This window comes from Parasteatoda tepidariorum, chromosome 2, assembly GCF_043381705.1.
Source record: "Parasteatoda tepidariorum isolate YZ-2023 chromosome 2, CAS_Ptep_4.0, whole genome shotgun sequence".
In the NCBI taxonomy this organism is placed as follows: Eukaryota; Metazoa; Arthropoda; class Arachnida; order Araneae; family Theridiidae; genus Parasteatoda; species Parasteatoda tepidariorum.
In genome coordinates this window covers 27,116,209-27,132,903 of record NC_092205.1, presented here as the reverse complement: position 1 = coordinate 27,132,903, position 16,695 = coordinate 27,116,209, and the positions used below count along the sequence as shown (strand labels likewise).

Sequence of the window (16,695 nt, the reverse complement as noted above, 5' to 3'; positions counted from 1 at the left end):
CATTTAAAATATATAATATACGTTACTATCATGGTTGTTAACTTAAGTTTTCTCAAATCCAACGTATTTGTTTGCTTAAAATTGAAGTTTTAATTCCATTTTAATACCACTGGGAAAAATGATAATGGAAGGGATTAAAAGTTGGCAGGTATGTAGATAGTTGAGACGAGTATTCCTTTCTGAAAGCTTCAGGAGCGTTAAGATTAAAGAAACAGTAAAATATTGGATCATTTTTCGGCAAGACATTGCTCGATGTAAATATAATTTTAGAATTTCAATTTTTAATGCATATAAACAGTACAAAATCGTTTACATTTTTTGCAAAATTTAGTAAAATTTTAATTTTTGAATAGCTTCAAAAACGGTAAAAATGTATCTTTTAATAAAACTTCAAAAACTTGGATAAATAACATAACCGAAACTAAGATAAACAGTTTTTGCTATTGTACTTCCGATAACTTTGAGTTTAATCTGTTAACCGTTGAATAGCTTTAATTATTAACTGACTAACTTATGTCATGCAGGATAGATTTTTCATATGATTCTACTGGTAAACATGAATATCCATTTGTACTCGGTAAAAGTTGAAATATTTTTTCTTCTTTTTATGAAGGTCTTGGGGCAATACATTCCATTATACTATTCCGAAATTTCACAAAGGCACGATATATATAGTATTAATTTGTTTTCAGGTGTATACACTGTGTTTGCCCCAACAGACGACGCCGTTAATGCGCTTCCACAGGACATGTCGAATTCCATAGACTCGAGTCCAGAGCAGACAAAATCCCTTCTGCAATATCACATCATACCACAGAGGGTGAATCTGAATTCTTTGAGAAATGAAGAAACCTCGTCCACCTTGCTTCAGGGGCAGAAGATTCGCTTCAATGTCTATCAGGGAGCTCACATCAACTGCAAACAAGTATGAAACTCTTCTACGAGGACTCAGGTTCAATGATGTAGTTTAAGTAGTTTAAATAAGGGGGAAAGGAAAAACCTCGAATATTTTTTGATCCAGTGACCGGACTTTCACCTATTAGGGGTGATCAGATCTTCGGGGATTCAATCTTAATCGTTTGAGAGTCTAACATTAAATTTACTAATTAGCCCGCAATACATAAATTTAGAGAAAAAAAATCAATATATCTAAAATTCGATTTCTCAGGAATTTTCCGACCGATTATAGATAATATTCAATTTTGTATTTTGCTATATAAAGTTGCGTTCTTTAAAATAATGTAAAAATTTGTGTGCCTTACAATTCTAGTTTTTCATAAAATAATAGAAAATAATAAATACTTATTAAAACTTATTTTTTGCATAAAATTATGTTTGGGTAAACACATTTTATAACTGCGTGCAGAAATTTTTCGATTCGCTTAAAAAGTACTGAAATACACAAAGGCAAATTAACACTAAAAGGTCTAAAATTTTGTCTTGACATGATTATTCGAATCACACTTCCCGAATTTCATTAATATTATATGAAAAATGTATAAAGGGCAGACGTTTTTATTTATCTCTGAAAACAGGATAAAAATACAAAAAAAAATCGGAAACATTTCCTTCTCACAATTTTAACTAAATTTTATAAAGTAATGTGAGAGCGATCACCGACTAAGTTATTTTCTTTCTAACAAAAAAAAACCGCTATTTTTATAAATTCCGCTGCAAATTTGAAAAGAATGCTCCTTTATTGACGACTTGTCTATCATTTCACCATATTTTCCTTCTTGGCAACTTACAATTTTTTATTTTTTTATTTCCAATGAGCTGCACAATCGGTCTTGCCGATGAGCAGACCTAGTGCGTTCTCCAGAGGTGGTATCCACTCTTTCAGGACCACCACAATAGGTTAGATACCGTTGGTCATGCTAATTTGGACGTCTAGTTTCTGCCACACTAGATGGCAGCACCGAGACTCTATTTGGATGCCAAAGTGCACTAGGAATTTAATTTTGCCGGAAATGCCAAGAGCCAATGAGGCACTCCAGGGATCTTTTACATGCCGCATAATCATACGACATACGCATTCACTTTTAGCAATGATATCAAAAAGTTTTGCACTTCATTTCATTTTCTTCTAACAAAATCTTGCAAAACTTTGAAAACTTGTTGTTCAAAAATTCTTATCGAAGACATTTCTGCCTTTCATAAAGCAACGTAATTCAGCCAGCCACGTAATTCAATTTGCAATCTACAGACAAAAACAGTTTACTCTAATTATAAATCGAAATAGTTACTCAAAATAAAACATATATTTTTCCCTTTTTTAATCTTTTTGTTGCGATTTTAACATTAAATATACATATTTGCTTATAATGATAAGCACTCTATCTGTAACGAGGACAATTTATGAAATGTCGTTATGACGGTTTTTTATTCTACTTATGAAAATATTTCGCGTAGTCTAACACTGATAAGTGCTTTTAGAAAAGGAATACTTCGAAGTGAATATTAATTAAATGTTTTATTGTAGGTGGTGACGGCCTCAGGTACTCCAGTTGGGGATGCACTGGCCACAATGGGCTCCATTCAACTCATTCCAGTGACGCAAGTGCTCTACCAGCCCACGGGCAACCTCTTGAATATTATTGAGGCTTCACCTATTCTGCAGAATCTCGCTCAGGCCATGCGTACCTCCCAAGTCACATGGATGCTCTCAGGTGATTGAACAAACAATATTATTGAAATAATGCCTGGAATAAACACGGCATTGAAATGACTTATTAAATATATAAATTTACCTACTTAACTGTAAACGCAGTTTCAGTGGAAAATTTGCAATGAGTTAAACCCTTTAGTAATGCTTTATTCCCTTTAAGGAGCGTTCACACTACATGCAATTCATGCACCTCCAATTACCACAGAACGAGAACTGGAAGTTGAATTATCAGTTTTTTCCGGAAAAATATATTTTATCTATCAGGTTTTCCTTCTTTCTAAACGGAATTGCATGAAATTCATGCTGTGGGAACGGCTCTCAAAAAATAGAACTAAAGAAACTGGCCTTACTTCTACCAAAATGAAAAGGGGTACAAGGCTTAAAGGTGTTTTTCTAAGCTATTTCTCCGAGAGAAATATTTTTAAAAAAACTTCACTGCCTTAAACGCGAAAAATGCTATAATTTTATAAATATGTACTATGTTTCTACTATACGATCTCTTAAAATCTGTGGAATTGAAAGTCCTGTGGTCGAGCAGTACTATAGGTACAGGGATCTATAGAAAATTTTCTTCCCCTTCAGATCTACGTCTTAATTGAGGAAGTAAGAATCCCCTCGCAGAAGATCAAAATTGTGAGGGCATGTCTTGGGATCATCTCCAGGGATGTTTCCCAGACCGTTGCCAATAGCCCATAGAGCAGCTGTAGGGCGACGTAAATTAACTACAACAACTACATATTGACAATTTGTGCGATTTTTACAATTGGGTACTTGCACTTCAAAAAGATCACTATGTGACCTATGACATTAGCTCCAACTGATCGTTTATAAGCAAAATGGCGTGTTAAAGTTGACGTTTCTTGTCTACGTTTTTTACTTAACGTAGATTTATTATTTGTTTCTGTATTTTATTGTAACAGTGGTATATTTTTGCTCTGTGTACCTGTCAACTTCCATGTATAATTAGTTTGTCTACATGGTTTCATACCTGTCTTTGTGTTAAATAAGAAATATATATTATGAAGGAATTGAAATCTTTATGAAAGAATCTTTACATAAGAATATGAAATGTTTGACTGTGAATGTTTGAGTGAAAATGTTTGAGTGTTTGAATGAATGCTTAAATGTATAAGAATATAAATGTCAAGGGAATTGATACTTGAATTACTCGAAATAGAATGGAAAGAACAGTTTCAAACGTAAACAAATGCCACGTTTCAACAACTAATCAGGATCGATATACCCACATTGCATCAGTATCACTTTCATGTATCCCATTAGCGTAGAGCGCGATGGGCAGAATATAACTTAAGAGTCATGAGCAACAGCTATTATAATAGCATGTTATTTGCTGAATAGTGTTATGACATAGGACGACTAACAAAAAACTGTCTAAAAGTTGTTCATGTAATTTTATCTAATAAACATGGTTTTTATTAATTTTTTTTAGGAACAGGACCTCTGACTTTCTTCGCTCCGAGTGACACAGCTTTCCAATCACTGAGCCCAGAAGAAAGGAAATCCCTTATTGACAACAAACAGGCATTCACAGGTAATTTTCACTCATTATTGTGCTGAAATACTAAGAAAAGAAAACCAGCAAAACAGCAGGGGAATGTTAAGTATATCTGTTTGAGATATGAATGTTAAGTATAGCTTGTATAAAAATATATGAATATTAAGCATATCCATAGCCTGTATGTTAAGTTTATCTATAGTTATAAATGTTTAGTATATCTATAGCCAAAAATAACAATGTGTGAAGTAACACGCATTTAAAAAATACTTAAAAACCGTTTGAAAGATAAAGAGAAATAACACAATTATTTCATTTTTAGCTTTCATTATGGATGGGGGGGAAATAAAACATTTGTCTTCACAAAAATTACTAATATGAAAATCTATAACTAGTCCGGAAATCATAGAATACTTTTATAATTTTAAACCAAATTTGTAGCTAAATGATTAAATGTATTCATTAATCAATTAATTAATGTATTCATTAATCAGCTTAATGTATTCATTAATCAGCTGCCACACTTTAAAAAAAATTATGGAAAATTTGAATTCGTAGAAAAAAAGTTAAAGTTATATGTTTTTGCTTTTTCCAGCTACGTTTTTCATCAGGCACACATATCATTAACATTTCATTTAACATTTAGGTTTTGTTCACAGTGAACGTTGACTGTAGCGTCTCAACGTATTACGACCTCTGTGCTAGTTCAGAATCGACTAGTGAATAAAATTTTTGACACAACTTCTTACGTCAGAGAGCGTTTCCCAATCAGGCGAGTTGAACGTTTGAACATGAGCATTAAAAATCATACACTAAAATTTGATGGCGTTCACTATGAGTCCACCTTCATTTTTATAAAGGTAGCTATGAAATGAAGGACACATGTAGCTTGAGTAATAACGATGAGAAAATTAAAATATTCCAATTACGTGGAGTTTAACTTGCCAACCTTAATATAAAATTATTTATGTCTATTATAAAGAAGCCACAAAACCCTTTCCCGTCCTTCATAAACTACTATCAAAGTATTGGCCGGTGTGAATCCTCGCTCCCAAAATTAAAACAAACATTAAAATATCATTTTTCATTCTTTATATTAATTAAAACAATTGTCTTTCAAGAACTATAACTCAAAAAATTAGCACTGAAATAGGTGTTGAACACTTTAAATTGAATTCACTTTTGAAAATTCAAGAATTTATAAAGATATATATATATATATATATATGTGTCAGTCTCGGACGAGAGGTTAAAACCTCTAGTGGACGATATTTAGCATTTCCCGCTAGTGTGACGACTGATCAGTTTTCTTTTAATTTTTCATGTGATATTTTTATGTATTATTTGATACAATTTAATAAGCTTTAAGTTGAAATAATCATTTATTTATTCATTTATATATTCATCATTTAAATGATAAATCAATAATTGATTAATCTATCAGAGGATATGGCATACTAATTGTCTTAATAAGTAGGGGGGGAAATCTTTACAGTTCTTAAGATTCGTTGCACAGCAGTCAATAACTACATTTTTATTTTATTATTACTGTTTTTTTTTCGCAATAATTTATTTATCCTTTTCTTTATAAAAAAAATCTAAATAAAATGAATTCATCAATTATTTATTCGAGGAAAGTTGTAATTAAAAGAAGAAATGTTTCTCTAATGGCCGTTTTTAACCAAAAAATGTTGCATAGTATGGGCAATATCTGCCCCCTCACTTAAATATTAATTTCCAATCTCTAATGTGTGCATTTTTTTTTCAAACATTTTTACAAGGGTTCTAAAATCATGTATCAAGGTCGTACTATATGCATAAGTTTATTATATAATGTTTATCCTTCCAGAATTATTGAAGCGACATCTGGTGAGAGGAACATACTTCTCAAGTGGGGTTCAGGAAGATCTAGAGAAAAAGAGTGACAACAACCAGCCCCTGAAAATTTCTCTTAATGAAGGTAAAATCTTTTAATTAACAGAGCTGATATGTACCGTTGATTTCTTCTAGGGTTCCTATATCAAAACAAACTTACGACAGTTTCAACAAGAGGATTTAAAGTTGTCAGAAATAGGATTGCTGAGGAGAAAGTTAGAGGAGTTAGTTACCACATTTGACGAAGTCTCACATCTAGCCTTTCTTTCCCCCGTAACAAAATGATGTTATGAGCCAACGTTCGGTGCTTCTCTCTAAATACTCTACCTCAATATTTGAACTCAACAGGACAAATTTTGTTTTATAACCAGTGCTGAACAGCCGACCAAATTGGATTCACGATTATCAATGTTCAACTCCATAGCCTGGTAATTTCAAGACAAAGCTAAAAGACAAGAGAGCTCATAAACAAATCACATATTCCGGCAAAAATAAATGTAAATCAAATAATAACATACCTACGTCTTTCTGTAGCTATTTTCATACATAATTGAAAAAGATTTGGTTTGTCATTCTAACCAAAAAACGTGGAGTTCTACTAGTGTGGTCTAGATAGCAGAGTTGGCCGTTGATTACAGTAATCGATTACAACTGTAATTGATTACAGATAATTACAGCTATGTAATCAATTACTTGTAATCACGATTACAAGTAATCAATTACTTGTAATCGTGATTACAACTTTCAAANTATTTATTTATTATTTTATTTTATTTATTTATTATTTTATTTTATTTATTTATTATTTTATTTGAACTTACGAAGATCTATGACAACTTAAACCAATGATCTAAACAACAAAAAAAGCAATGTTTGACCTCTTATCGTAGAAGATTTGATGACCTCTTATCATAGAATTTTTAAACTTTCATTCAAATCCTTCCTGTAGAATGGGAGTTACAAATTTCTAATTACCACCAGTTGAATTTTAACCACCCTGGATACTATGATGAAATTAATCACTTTAAAAATCAATAAAGGTGAAGGATGGATCAAAATGACATTCAAATGAAATGCAGTTAATTTGAGGATGAAAGCGTTTCTCTATAGACACATGAACTTGCCTTCTGTAATTTTAATCCTTCCCCTCAATTATGTTGACCTCAATAGATAGGTCAGAATTCAGAAGTGTTTTTTTTTCCTCACTTAAATATTAATTTAAATCTCTAATGTGTGTATTTTTTCCCAAAATTTTTACAAAGGTTCTAAAATCATGTATCAAGTTCATATTATATGTGCATGAGTTTATTACATAATGTTTATCCTTCCAGATTTATTGAAGCGACATCTGGTGAGAGGAACATACTTCTCAAGTGGAGTTCAGGAAGATCTAGAGAAAAAGAGTGACAACAACCAGCCCCTGAAGATTTCTCTTAATGAAGGTAAAATCTTTTAATTAAAAGTGCTGATATGTACCGTTGATTTCTTCTAGGGTTCCTACAAAACTAACGACAAATTCAACAAGAGGATTTAAAGTTGCCAGAAATAGGGTCGCTGGGGAGAAAGTCAGTGGAGTTACTTACCACATTTGGCGAAGTCTCACATCTAGCCTTTCCTTCCTCCGTAACAAAATGATGTTATGAGTCAACGTTCGGTGCTTCTCTCTAAATACTTTACCTAAATATTTGAGCGCAACAGGACATATTTTGTTTTATAACCAGTGCTGAACAGTCGACCAAATCGGATTTACGATTATCAATGTTCAACTCCATAGCCTGGTAATTTAAAGACAAACCTAAAAGACAAGAGAGCTCATAAACAAATCACATATTCCGGCAAAAATAAATGTAAATCAAATAATAACATACCTACGTCTTTCTGTAGCTATTTTCATACATAGTTGAAAAAAGATTTGGTTTGTCATTCTAAACTAAAAATGTGGGCGAGATAGTACTGTTTTAAGGAGAACGACACCATCGAATAAATGCTTCAAAACCGCCCTCTTGTTTTATAATGCTTTCAAAATACGAATTTTTACAATTCATTACTTTTATAATAAAAGTGCTTTTTCCGAATTTCAATATGTTCTATTATCTTTTTGAAGTATATTCCCTAATTATACTTATTCTTTTGGACGCTAGAATAGAATTACCCTTTAACACTGACAACTTTGTTTTGATGTAAGTATTCTGAGTGAGAGTAATGAGGAAGGAAGGAGAATGAAAAATAAATAATTTGTGATTCTTAGAATTATTTTACTTTAAATCTTCATTCTTTACATTCATTTTAGGTGTTATGACAGTCAATTCTGTTCCGGTATCATTCTCAGATATCACAGCTACGAACGGAGTACTCCATGTGATAGACCAGTTCTTACTATAACTGCTACGACCATACCTGTTAACAAGGAACCATTTATTTCAGCCAAATATGTTACTTGTTCCAAATGAGAAAGGAACATGCCATTTTTTTATGTTGCATTTTTGTTACAATAAAAGTTTTTTTGAAAAAAAAACTGCTGCATTTTTTCTTTGAATTTAAGTGTTACACACACACGAAATAAAAAATAAATACATAAAACAAAATAATAAAAAAACAGGGGTTGCAAAAAGAGGCGCTCAAAAAATGCATTTAAGAACATTATTCGGAACGCAACGCTCGAATACGCCATCTGGGGGAGAAGATAGGTTCCATATCTTGACCTACTCCTTTCCCTCTCCTCATCTTTTCTGTTGTATAGGAATATACAACGATATTTTCCCCTTTCTTATTATTTGTCGTACTTAACTGTCAAAAATATTTTTTTAAATTTCCGCGACACTTTTTTTAAAACTATGTTCAATGTAGTTTTCAGTTCCATATAGTTTCCGAACTTAAACGTTTTTAATCTATCTGAAAATCAAGACAAAAACTAACGTACTTCCTTCTCCTCACACGCTAACGATGAAAGCATTCGAAATGTTGCCATCGGTAGAGAGTTCTACTTTACACCAGCTGTAGCCTATTTTGATCACCAAAATGTCATGTTTTCGCTGATAATTTCATATCACATGTCGTGTGTTTTCGCTGATATTTTTCTAACTGGGGTACATATGAAAACTATTTTATGAATTTTTATTCTCGACTTCTAATCCCCTCTGCAGAGGTCAAAAATTGTGATGGCATGTATTCGAATAATCTTTAGGGATGTTTCCCAGACCGTCTCCAATAGCCTATTGTGCAGCCCTAGTGCGATATGATTCATACTACTAACGAAAATATTCATACTACTAAATTTCTAATAGACGCCGACCAGGTGGCCGAGTGGTTAGTGCGCCTGACTGTGGAGCCGATGGTTGCGGGTTCGAATCCCGCTCAGGGCATGGATGTTTCTTTCTCTCTCTCTCTCTCTCTCTTTCTCTGTTCTATATCCTTTCTTCTGTGTGAATGTAACCCGCCTTATAAACGGTGGCTTAGCCGTAAGTGCTCACTGGGTAACGATAAGAGAGTAGCAATACTGGCATTTCTGAGGCCAATGGGAAATAGACCCAAGTGCCCGCCATTAACCAAAAAAAAAACTCTAATACAATATAATTCAAACAAAAATCATTGTGAACTCAACAATCTCGCGTCACAAATAATAAAACATAAATAAATTTTCAGACTATTTTTTATTCAATTATTAGGTTGTTAAAAAAGTTCTGAGACACCCTTGCAGCATTCCTTGAAGAAAGATTTCGTCTATAGCATTAACGAATTAAAACCAGAAGTTTAGTTTCATCCAGTTATTTAGGGCTTATTGATGTAAGTTTAAATTAAGAACACCAGAAAACAATAAGACACAATAAAAATTCACGAAAGTTGAAATTTTTGCAAGTGTAGCAGAACTTTTTTTACGACTTAATATTACCCATTTTCGCCTAAACTTTTTCTTTATCCATAAAACTGAAAAATGAAACAAAGTCAGCGGCTACCAAATTTTTTTATTCTAGACTTTTTTTTAATGGTATTGGTATCACTGATCAACGTAGATATTTAGATTGCTGATAAGAAACAACCTGAACTAGGGATGAAAGCTACCAAATTCGCTGCTTCACCTCGCGGATGTTCCTTTTATTAAGTTAAGGACCGTTCATGCTACAAGCGATTTCACACACTTCCTATCGGCATCGAAGGAGAATCTGATTAGCAAAATATATTCTTCCGCGATAAACTCACTGTTCATTACTGTCAATCAGTTTATCCATCTCTCAAGACCACGATCAGAGATACGTAAATCAATTTCAGTGTAAATGGCTCTTAATTCAACTTCAATTTCTACAAGCCTCCAAATATTTGCACTGTTAAAAGTTATACTGGTTCATTTTTATTTATTATAAGAAATGAATATTTATTACTTTTCTTTTATCGTTCTTGCCGAAATTCAAGGGTGAGAATAGACGCTGGAAAAAGCGATAGTGGTGGAATTAGTCAAATCTATCACATATAACATAATTCACCAATTAGACGTTCAGATTTCTGTCACAGAGTCTAGTGGACGTCGATTTCACATTAATGATTACAAGTTATGAAACAAGAAACGCATCCCCTGCCTTAAATTCACTTGGTTTCACCAAGCAGGCTTGCCGGTATTGGCAAGTGGCACTCGAAGCAACAACAACACAATTTAATATAGAACGATACCACGCAGTCTCAACCCCTTTGCAGGCTTATCAAAGTGGTCACTGACCACAGATAATGATGCTTGACCTTAGTGTTCTACTAACAATCGCGTTTTAACGATCAGTCCACTACGGAAACCATGTTTAGGGCAATAGCATGCAATGTAAATGCTCTCACTACATGCAATTCAAAATGGAGGACCTGATTACTGAGTTTTTTTAAAGAATGTTTTTTCCACAATTCGCGATCGCTAAGCTCGAATACGCCTTATGGGGAGACGACCAGTTCTATGCCTTGACCCTCCCCCCTGCTCTTTCCTTTTTTCAGTTGTATGGATGGTGTTTTTAATATAAAAGAAAACAACAACAATCTGTAGCTCTTGACCTGCTCTACCTCCGGTTAGAAAGTATACAGCTGCTTACTACCATTTATTCTGCGAAGCGATATTTTAAAATGGATACCTTTGTTTTTAATGAAAAATAATAAATTTTATAATTTTCGAGCTTAAATCTGCTATATTTCATAAAATATTAATGATATTTAGTAATTCTGGTGAGTTTGCGGTGAAAATTTTATTTAATTATTTGGAGAAATATTGTTAAAAAAGGTGATATGGTTGCTAGATTTAGAAAGAACTCACTTTTTTGGCAGTTCTGATTTGGCCTCTTTTTACGTGCTTATTACTGTATGTTTTTGGGGCAAGCCGTTCACCATCGTACGTTAGTGTTAGCATATTCTTCGAACAGCGAGATTAAGTTCATTTTACAAATTATCATTTTGTTTTAAATTCTGTATATTGTTAACAAAATAAGAAGTGCCTTATGACGATTCTTTTTTCAAATGAGTATTCTTAAGCCTTGAAATGATAGGTCTTCAAATGATAATTTGTAAATACAAATAATAAATTAGGTTGGTTGTTGTAGTTCATTTACGTCGCACTAGAGCTATACGATGGGCTATTGGTGACGAACTGGGAAACATCCCTGAGGATGATCCGAAGACATGCCATCACAATTTTGATCCTCTGCAGAGGGGATGGCACCCCCGCTTCGGTACCCCGACTACCTGCACGCGAAGTCGAGCACTTTACGGTAGAACAGTTTAACGAGGACCCATACTGCACACCCTCGGTCCCTAGGCAGACTGATCCAAGCGGTCACCCACCCGCACACTGACGGCAGCCAGTGATGTTGTTGTTGACTTCGGTGATCTGATGGGAACCCTGCAGTTGAATTTAACTATCATTTAACTGCGGGACGTGAGTAGCATACGATAAGTTTTGTAACGTATATGTTTTGTAACGTCATGGTAAGTTTCAATTTCTGTGTTTTCATAGTCTAAAAAATAAAGGAGCTGCAATAGAAGTCATAAAATTTAGTTCCAATAAAACTAAATGTCGCTCCATAAACTTAAATTTAAATATTAATTCCAATCATAAATTAATAATAGTACTTAAATTTCGTTTCGTTAAAATTTGTGTCCAAAGTAAATCATTAAATACCTTCTTTTTTTTCACTCCTAAGAAAATGATTATTCTGCAATGTATGCGAATTCAAGCTATATTTAAATACTTCTTTATATGCAAGCTATACTATCAAACACTATATTTTTTCACCCAATCTTTATCCTTTTTAACTTCGTCTACTTTAAAATACTGAACTTATAACGAAGCATGAAGGGGTAGTGCAATAGTATGGAGAAGATGAAGGGTAGTAGAATAATATATAAATATTTTTCTTTTTCATGAAAAAAGGAGAAACAATTCTTAACTTTCAGCCAAAGAATACATAAAGTTGTCGATTATGAACTCTAAGACTAATTACATTGCTATTATTTTATTAGGAAACTATCTAATGAATGTTCGGGTTAAGCAAAATATTTTATGAATGTGATTTAATAATGAAGTTTAGAAATAAAGTTTTAGGGGTCATTAAATTTATGTATTTTAGACATTTAATGAAAAATTCAGAATATATTTTTGAAATAGTGAATTGCTCACTATAGAGCAGGGGTTTCCAACTTACATGAGGCCGGGGGCCACAATTAAAAACGCCAATCAAATGGCGGGCAGCAACTTTAGTAAAATTTTATGTAGGGCTCTTTTATGTTTGAAGGAACATTAAATATTACTGTCAGATTTTTACCAAGTTATACAAAACAAAAGTATTGAATTACAAATTAAAATAAGAAGTAGATTTTTAAAAATATTTAATTGCATATTAAAAAATTTGGGCTACAATAACTTTAATGTGCACCCATGTATTAAACAATTAATGTGCAACAGATATCTAATTGTTAAAATGTAAAACTTTGAAAAGGTTTGTATTAAAACTTACATACTAGCACACAAAGTGTTCAATGACAAAATTGAGGTTTGTCTGCTGCAACCACCAGAGAATAGATATTTGCATTTTAAATTTAAAATTTACAAATGTGTGAGTGTAAATATTTTCGTCGAAAATGAGTGGTTTCAAAAAGTTAAATCGGAGAATTATATTCACGAAATACAAAGAAAAAAAATGAAATAAAAAAGAGCAACATACACGATTATTTTTGTATTTGAATAATTTTTTTTTTTTTTTTTTACTTTTNAATTTTTTTTGCACCGTTGGTATGATAAATTTCACAGAAACGGAGAAATTAGGTTTTTATTAACGAGAAAAAAATTTTAAACCCATATAGATTTTTTACGAAAATTGTCCGCAAAAAAATGACAACTTATATATTTTAGTTCGTGGGCCCCAAAAAAAGGCTTCGCGGGCCGTATACGGCCTCCGGGTCGCCAGTTGGAAACCACTGCTATAGGGTAACTACGGTCTACATTTACATAAAAATGCTCCAGTTTTTTTTTTCTCTCTCTCTCTCTCTCTTTTCCGACTACTGTATTTACTGCATTAATTACAATCGTCTTTTGGGGGACATCTAATCAAGTAGTTTATTTCGAGAATCCAGGCACCTCTTTACGCCATTGACACCCTAATAACCTTCGGTTTCTTTTTCGACCGTGACCTTCAAGGTTACGAATCGACTCTCTCAATATCTTTACATGAAGGCGTGTCCTTCATTTCCCTCGTAGTTATTTGTTGTAGAAATTCAATCAACTAGTGCGCTGCGCCCCCTGCTCGCTAACGGTCGCCAACCCTCGAAAATCGCTACGCAATCTTATACGGTTTGCTTCGCAAACCAAGCTCGCTTCGCTTTCTACTAACTTGGGTACATTGCAAATGCACAAAATTCTAAGAATTCAAAACAATCATTCAAATCCATATAACAACTTTTAAAAAAAAAAATTACATCTTTTTAGTAAATACTAAGTCATTAAAATAAATTTGAATTCAAATAAATGACATGTAATTCGTTAAACCTATTAGAAATGTGCTACAGTATAAAATCTTAAGATAAAATTTCTAAAACTGATATCTCTTTAAGAAGGTTAAAATTTTGGCTATAATTAAGTCTATTAAAAATTGAAATAAGTGAATTGCAATGGAAAAACCTGCATAAACAAATAAATTCTAGTAAAACAAATAAATTCGTGATATAAATCAAAAATCGTTAAATAAATTCGTAATATATAAATTCGTGAAAAAAAGCGCTTTCGACAAAATACTAAAATAGAGATCTATCGACAAAGGCTACTCACTTCTGCCTAGCTTATGCTCTCTCTGGTTATTTCAGTTTCCGTTTTTAAAAGCGCTATATGTTGAGCCATCTCAGCTAGATTTGGCATGTGACATTTTTAGCGGCAATCATTGGTCGATTTTCTGGCATTGCCATTCGAGGAGTTGTGATGAGGCTTTTTTTGTCGCCGTGTAAGAGAAATATATATATAGATGTTCTATGAGAAGAGTGGTATGTCATTGTGTTGAATTTCGTCCACTCGCTTAGAAATAGATGTCTCTCTGCCATTGCCTATTATTTTGTTGCTTAAAAGATTCATTTATTTTGAATTTTTGAAGAAAATAAATAAATATTTTTAAATGATAATATTCTGTAGGAAAGGAAAAAATCTATTACAGTTAATTTGGCGAACTTCATTTTTTTATTGTTTTGAAATTTCCTTTGACATTAAAATTGACCATTAAGGCTACATAGTATGTAACGTTATGAAATGTTATAAATGTGCTAATTTTTTTGAAAGAAAAATATTATTTAAATAATCCAAGAAAAGTTTGGAATTGTTAAAAAGGCTTGTTTCTTTAAAAATTATGCTAAATTCGTATACTGATGTTTATTTTGAATATTTACTCTTAAAAAAATGTTCAAAAGTCTGGGATTATGCTCTATTTATATTTAATTTGCTAAATGTTTTAGCTGGTGCAAATTGATAAAGCTCAATCAATTAAATTTTAGCGTAAATATTTTTTTTGTTTAAAACTATAAAATGATGTTATTCGAACTATTTAAAAAGATGCGACGAGGTTGCAATGCATGCAGTTAGACTATTTTTATGTATTAGCTTATATTTAATTTCATTTTTGTCAACTTAAAATTCTAGAGGACAACTAAGCTCTGTTTTTTTTTTTCTTTTTGTCAAATGAAAAAAATATTGGTTATACTGCCACATAAACAGAATATAATGTGCAACTCCTACATTGTTTTGATTTAAAAATAGTAATACACCATGTTGTATTTTAAATTCAGAGATTTATTTATTTTTTTAAATTTTTAATTTATCTCAATATTTATGAAGTTCCATCTTTCCCCTCTTGTAAAAATGAAAAGGTTCTGCTTATATCGTCAAACAGAATGTAATAGGGAATTACTAAATTCTTTTTGTTTTGAAACAACGTACATTGTAATATTGAAACTTTTTTAATTCTCTAAACCTTCTAAATTATTTTATGCTTGTTAAAAAGAAGCAAATTTTGTAAGAGAATTTTTCTGCGTCACTCATTTCTCCTGAAAGTGCATTAAAAAGTTTCTATTATTATTTATTATATTTTATTACACTAACAAATATGCTTTTGAAGAGTTTTCAACCATTTTGAACTACCCGATCTAAAGTATAATCACAAAAAAAAAAAAAAAAAATATGTATACATAAAAAAAAGGACGGAATATAGTTTTTTCACCGAACCTAAACAATAGAGAATAAAGCAAAAATTAATATGCAACTGCTTTCTTTTTGTTTAAAAAATAAGCAGAAAAAAAATTTATCGCGATATTTTTTTACTCTTAGAAAGAAAAAATACTTTTCCTAACAACATTTTCAGATTAATAGAAAAATATGTATCTGCTACAAAAATACTTGCCATTCTAAACTATCTTTCAAATATATAAAAAGGTGGAAACTTTTTTCCTTAGACCTGTTATTTGGAACAGGTATTATTTTGTATCGTAACACCTGGAACCTGTTATTTGAAAATACCTGTTATTGCCCATCCCCATCATTAACGAACACTGGCGATGTGGCGATTTTATAGATAGAAAAAGTCGCCACGATGATTGAAGACGAGCGATTAATTCTCACTTGGGCCGGATCACGCTATTGGTTGAAAATGACATCACTGTTTAGGGGAAGGGAGATGGTGGCTGTTGGCTGGTGTTTGTATGAGTTTGGCGACAAATTTCGTATGCACACGTGCTCACTCGGAATTTATTTATTCCTTGTAAATNAGAGATAAATTTTTTTTTTAATTTCTAATTTATCTCAATATTTATGAAGTTCCACCTTTCCCCTCTTGCAGAAATGAAAAGGTTCTGGTTATATCGTCAAACAGAATGTTATAGGGAATTCCTAAATTCTTCTTATTTTGAAACAACGTACATTGTAATATTCGATCTTTCTTAACTATCTTTCAAACTATCTTGCCATTCTAAACTATCTTTCAAATATAAAAAAGTGGAAATTTTTTTCCTTAGACCTGTTATTTGGAACAGGTATTATTTTGTATCGTAACAAGCTCGAACCTGTTACTTGAAAATACCTGTCATTGCCCATCCCCAACACTAACGAACACTGGCGATGTGGCGATTTTATAGATAGAAAAAG

General features: G+C 32.2%; 1 protein-coding gene across 2 annotated transcripts in view; it reads left to right on the top strand.

Annotated features, from left to right (window-relative positions):
* LOC107442704 (uncharacterized) overlaps window positions 1-8,574 on the top strand; it is a 42,164-nt gene extending 33,590 nt beyond the window's left edge. Inside the window, exons 11-15 of one of the 2 annotated variants that reach the window (XM_071177374.1) lie at window positions 693-925; window positions 2,483-2,669; window positions 4,119-4,220; window positions 6,034-6,144; window positions 8,350-8,574. In XM_071177374.1, the coding sequence (XP_071033475.1) occupies window positions 693-925; window positions 2,483-2,669; window positions 4,119-4,220; window positions 6,034-6,144; window positions 8,350-8,441 (725 nt within the window). In that variant the 3' untranslated portion in view covers window positions 8,442-8,574. Of the gene's footprint in view, window positions 1-692; window positions 926-2,482; window positions 2,670-4,118; window positions 4,221-6,033; window positions 6,145-7,390; window positions 7,502-8,349 lie in introns of both variants that reach the window. The other variant, XM_071177373.1, reaches the window with a different exon arrangement.
* Window positions 8,575-16,695: the final 8,121 nt, after the last annotated feature.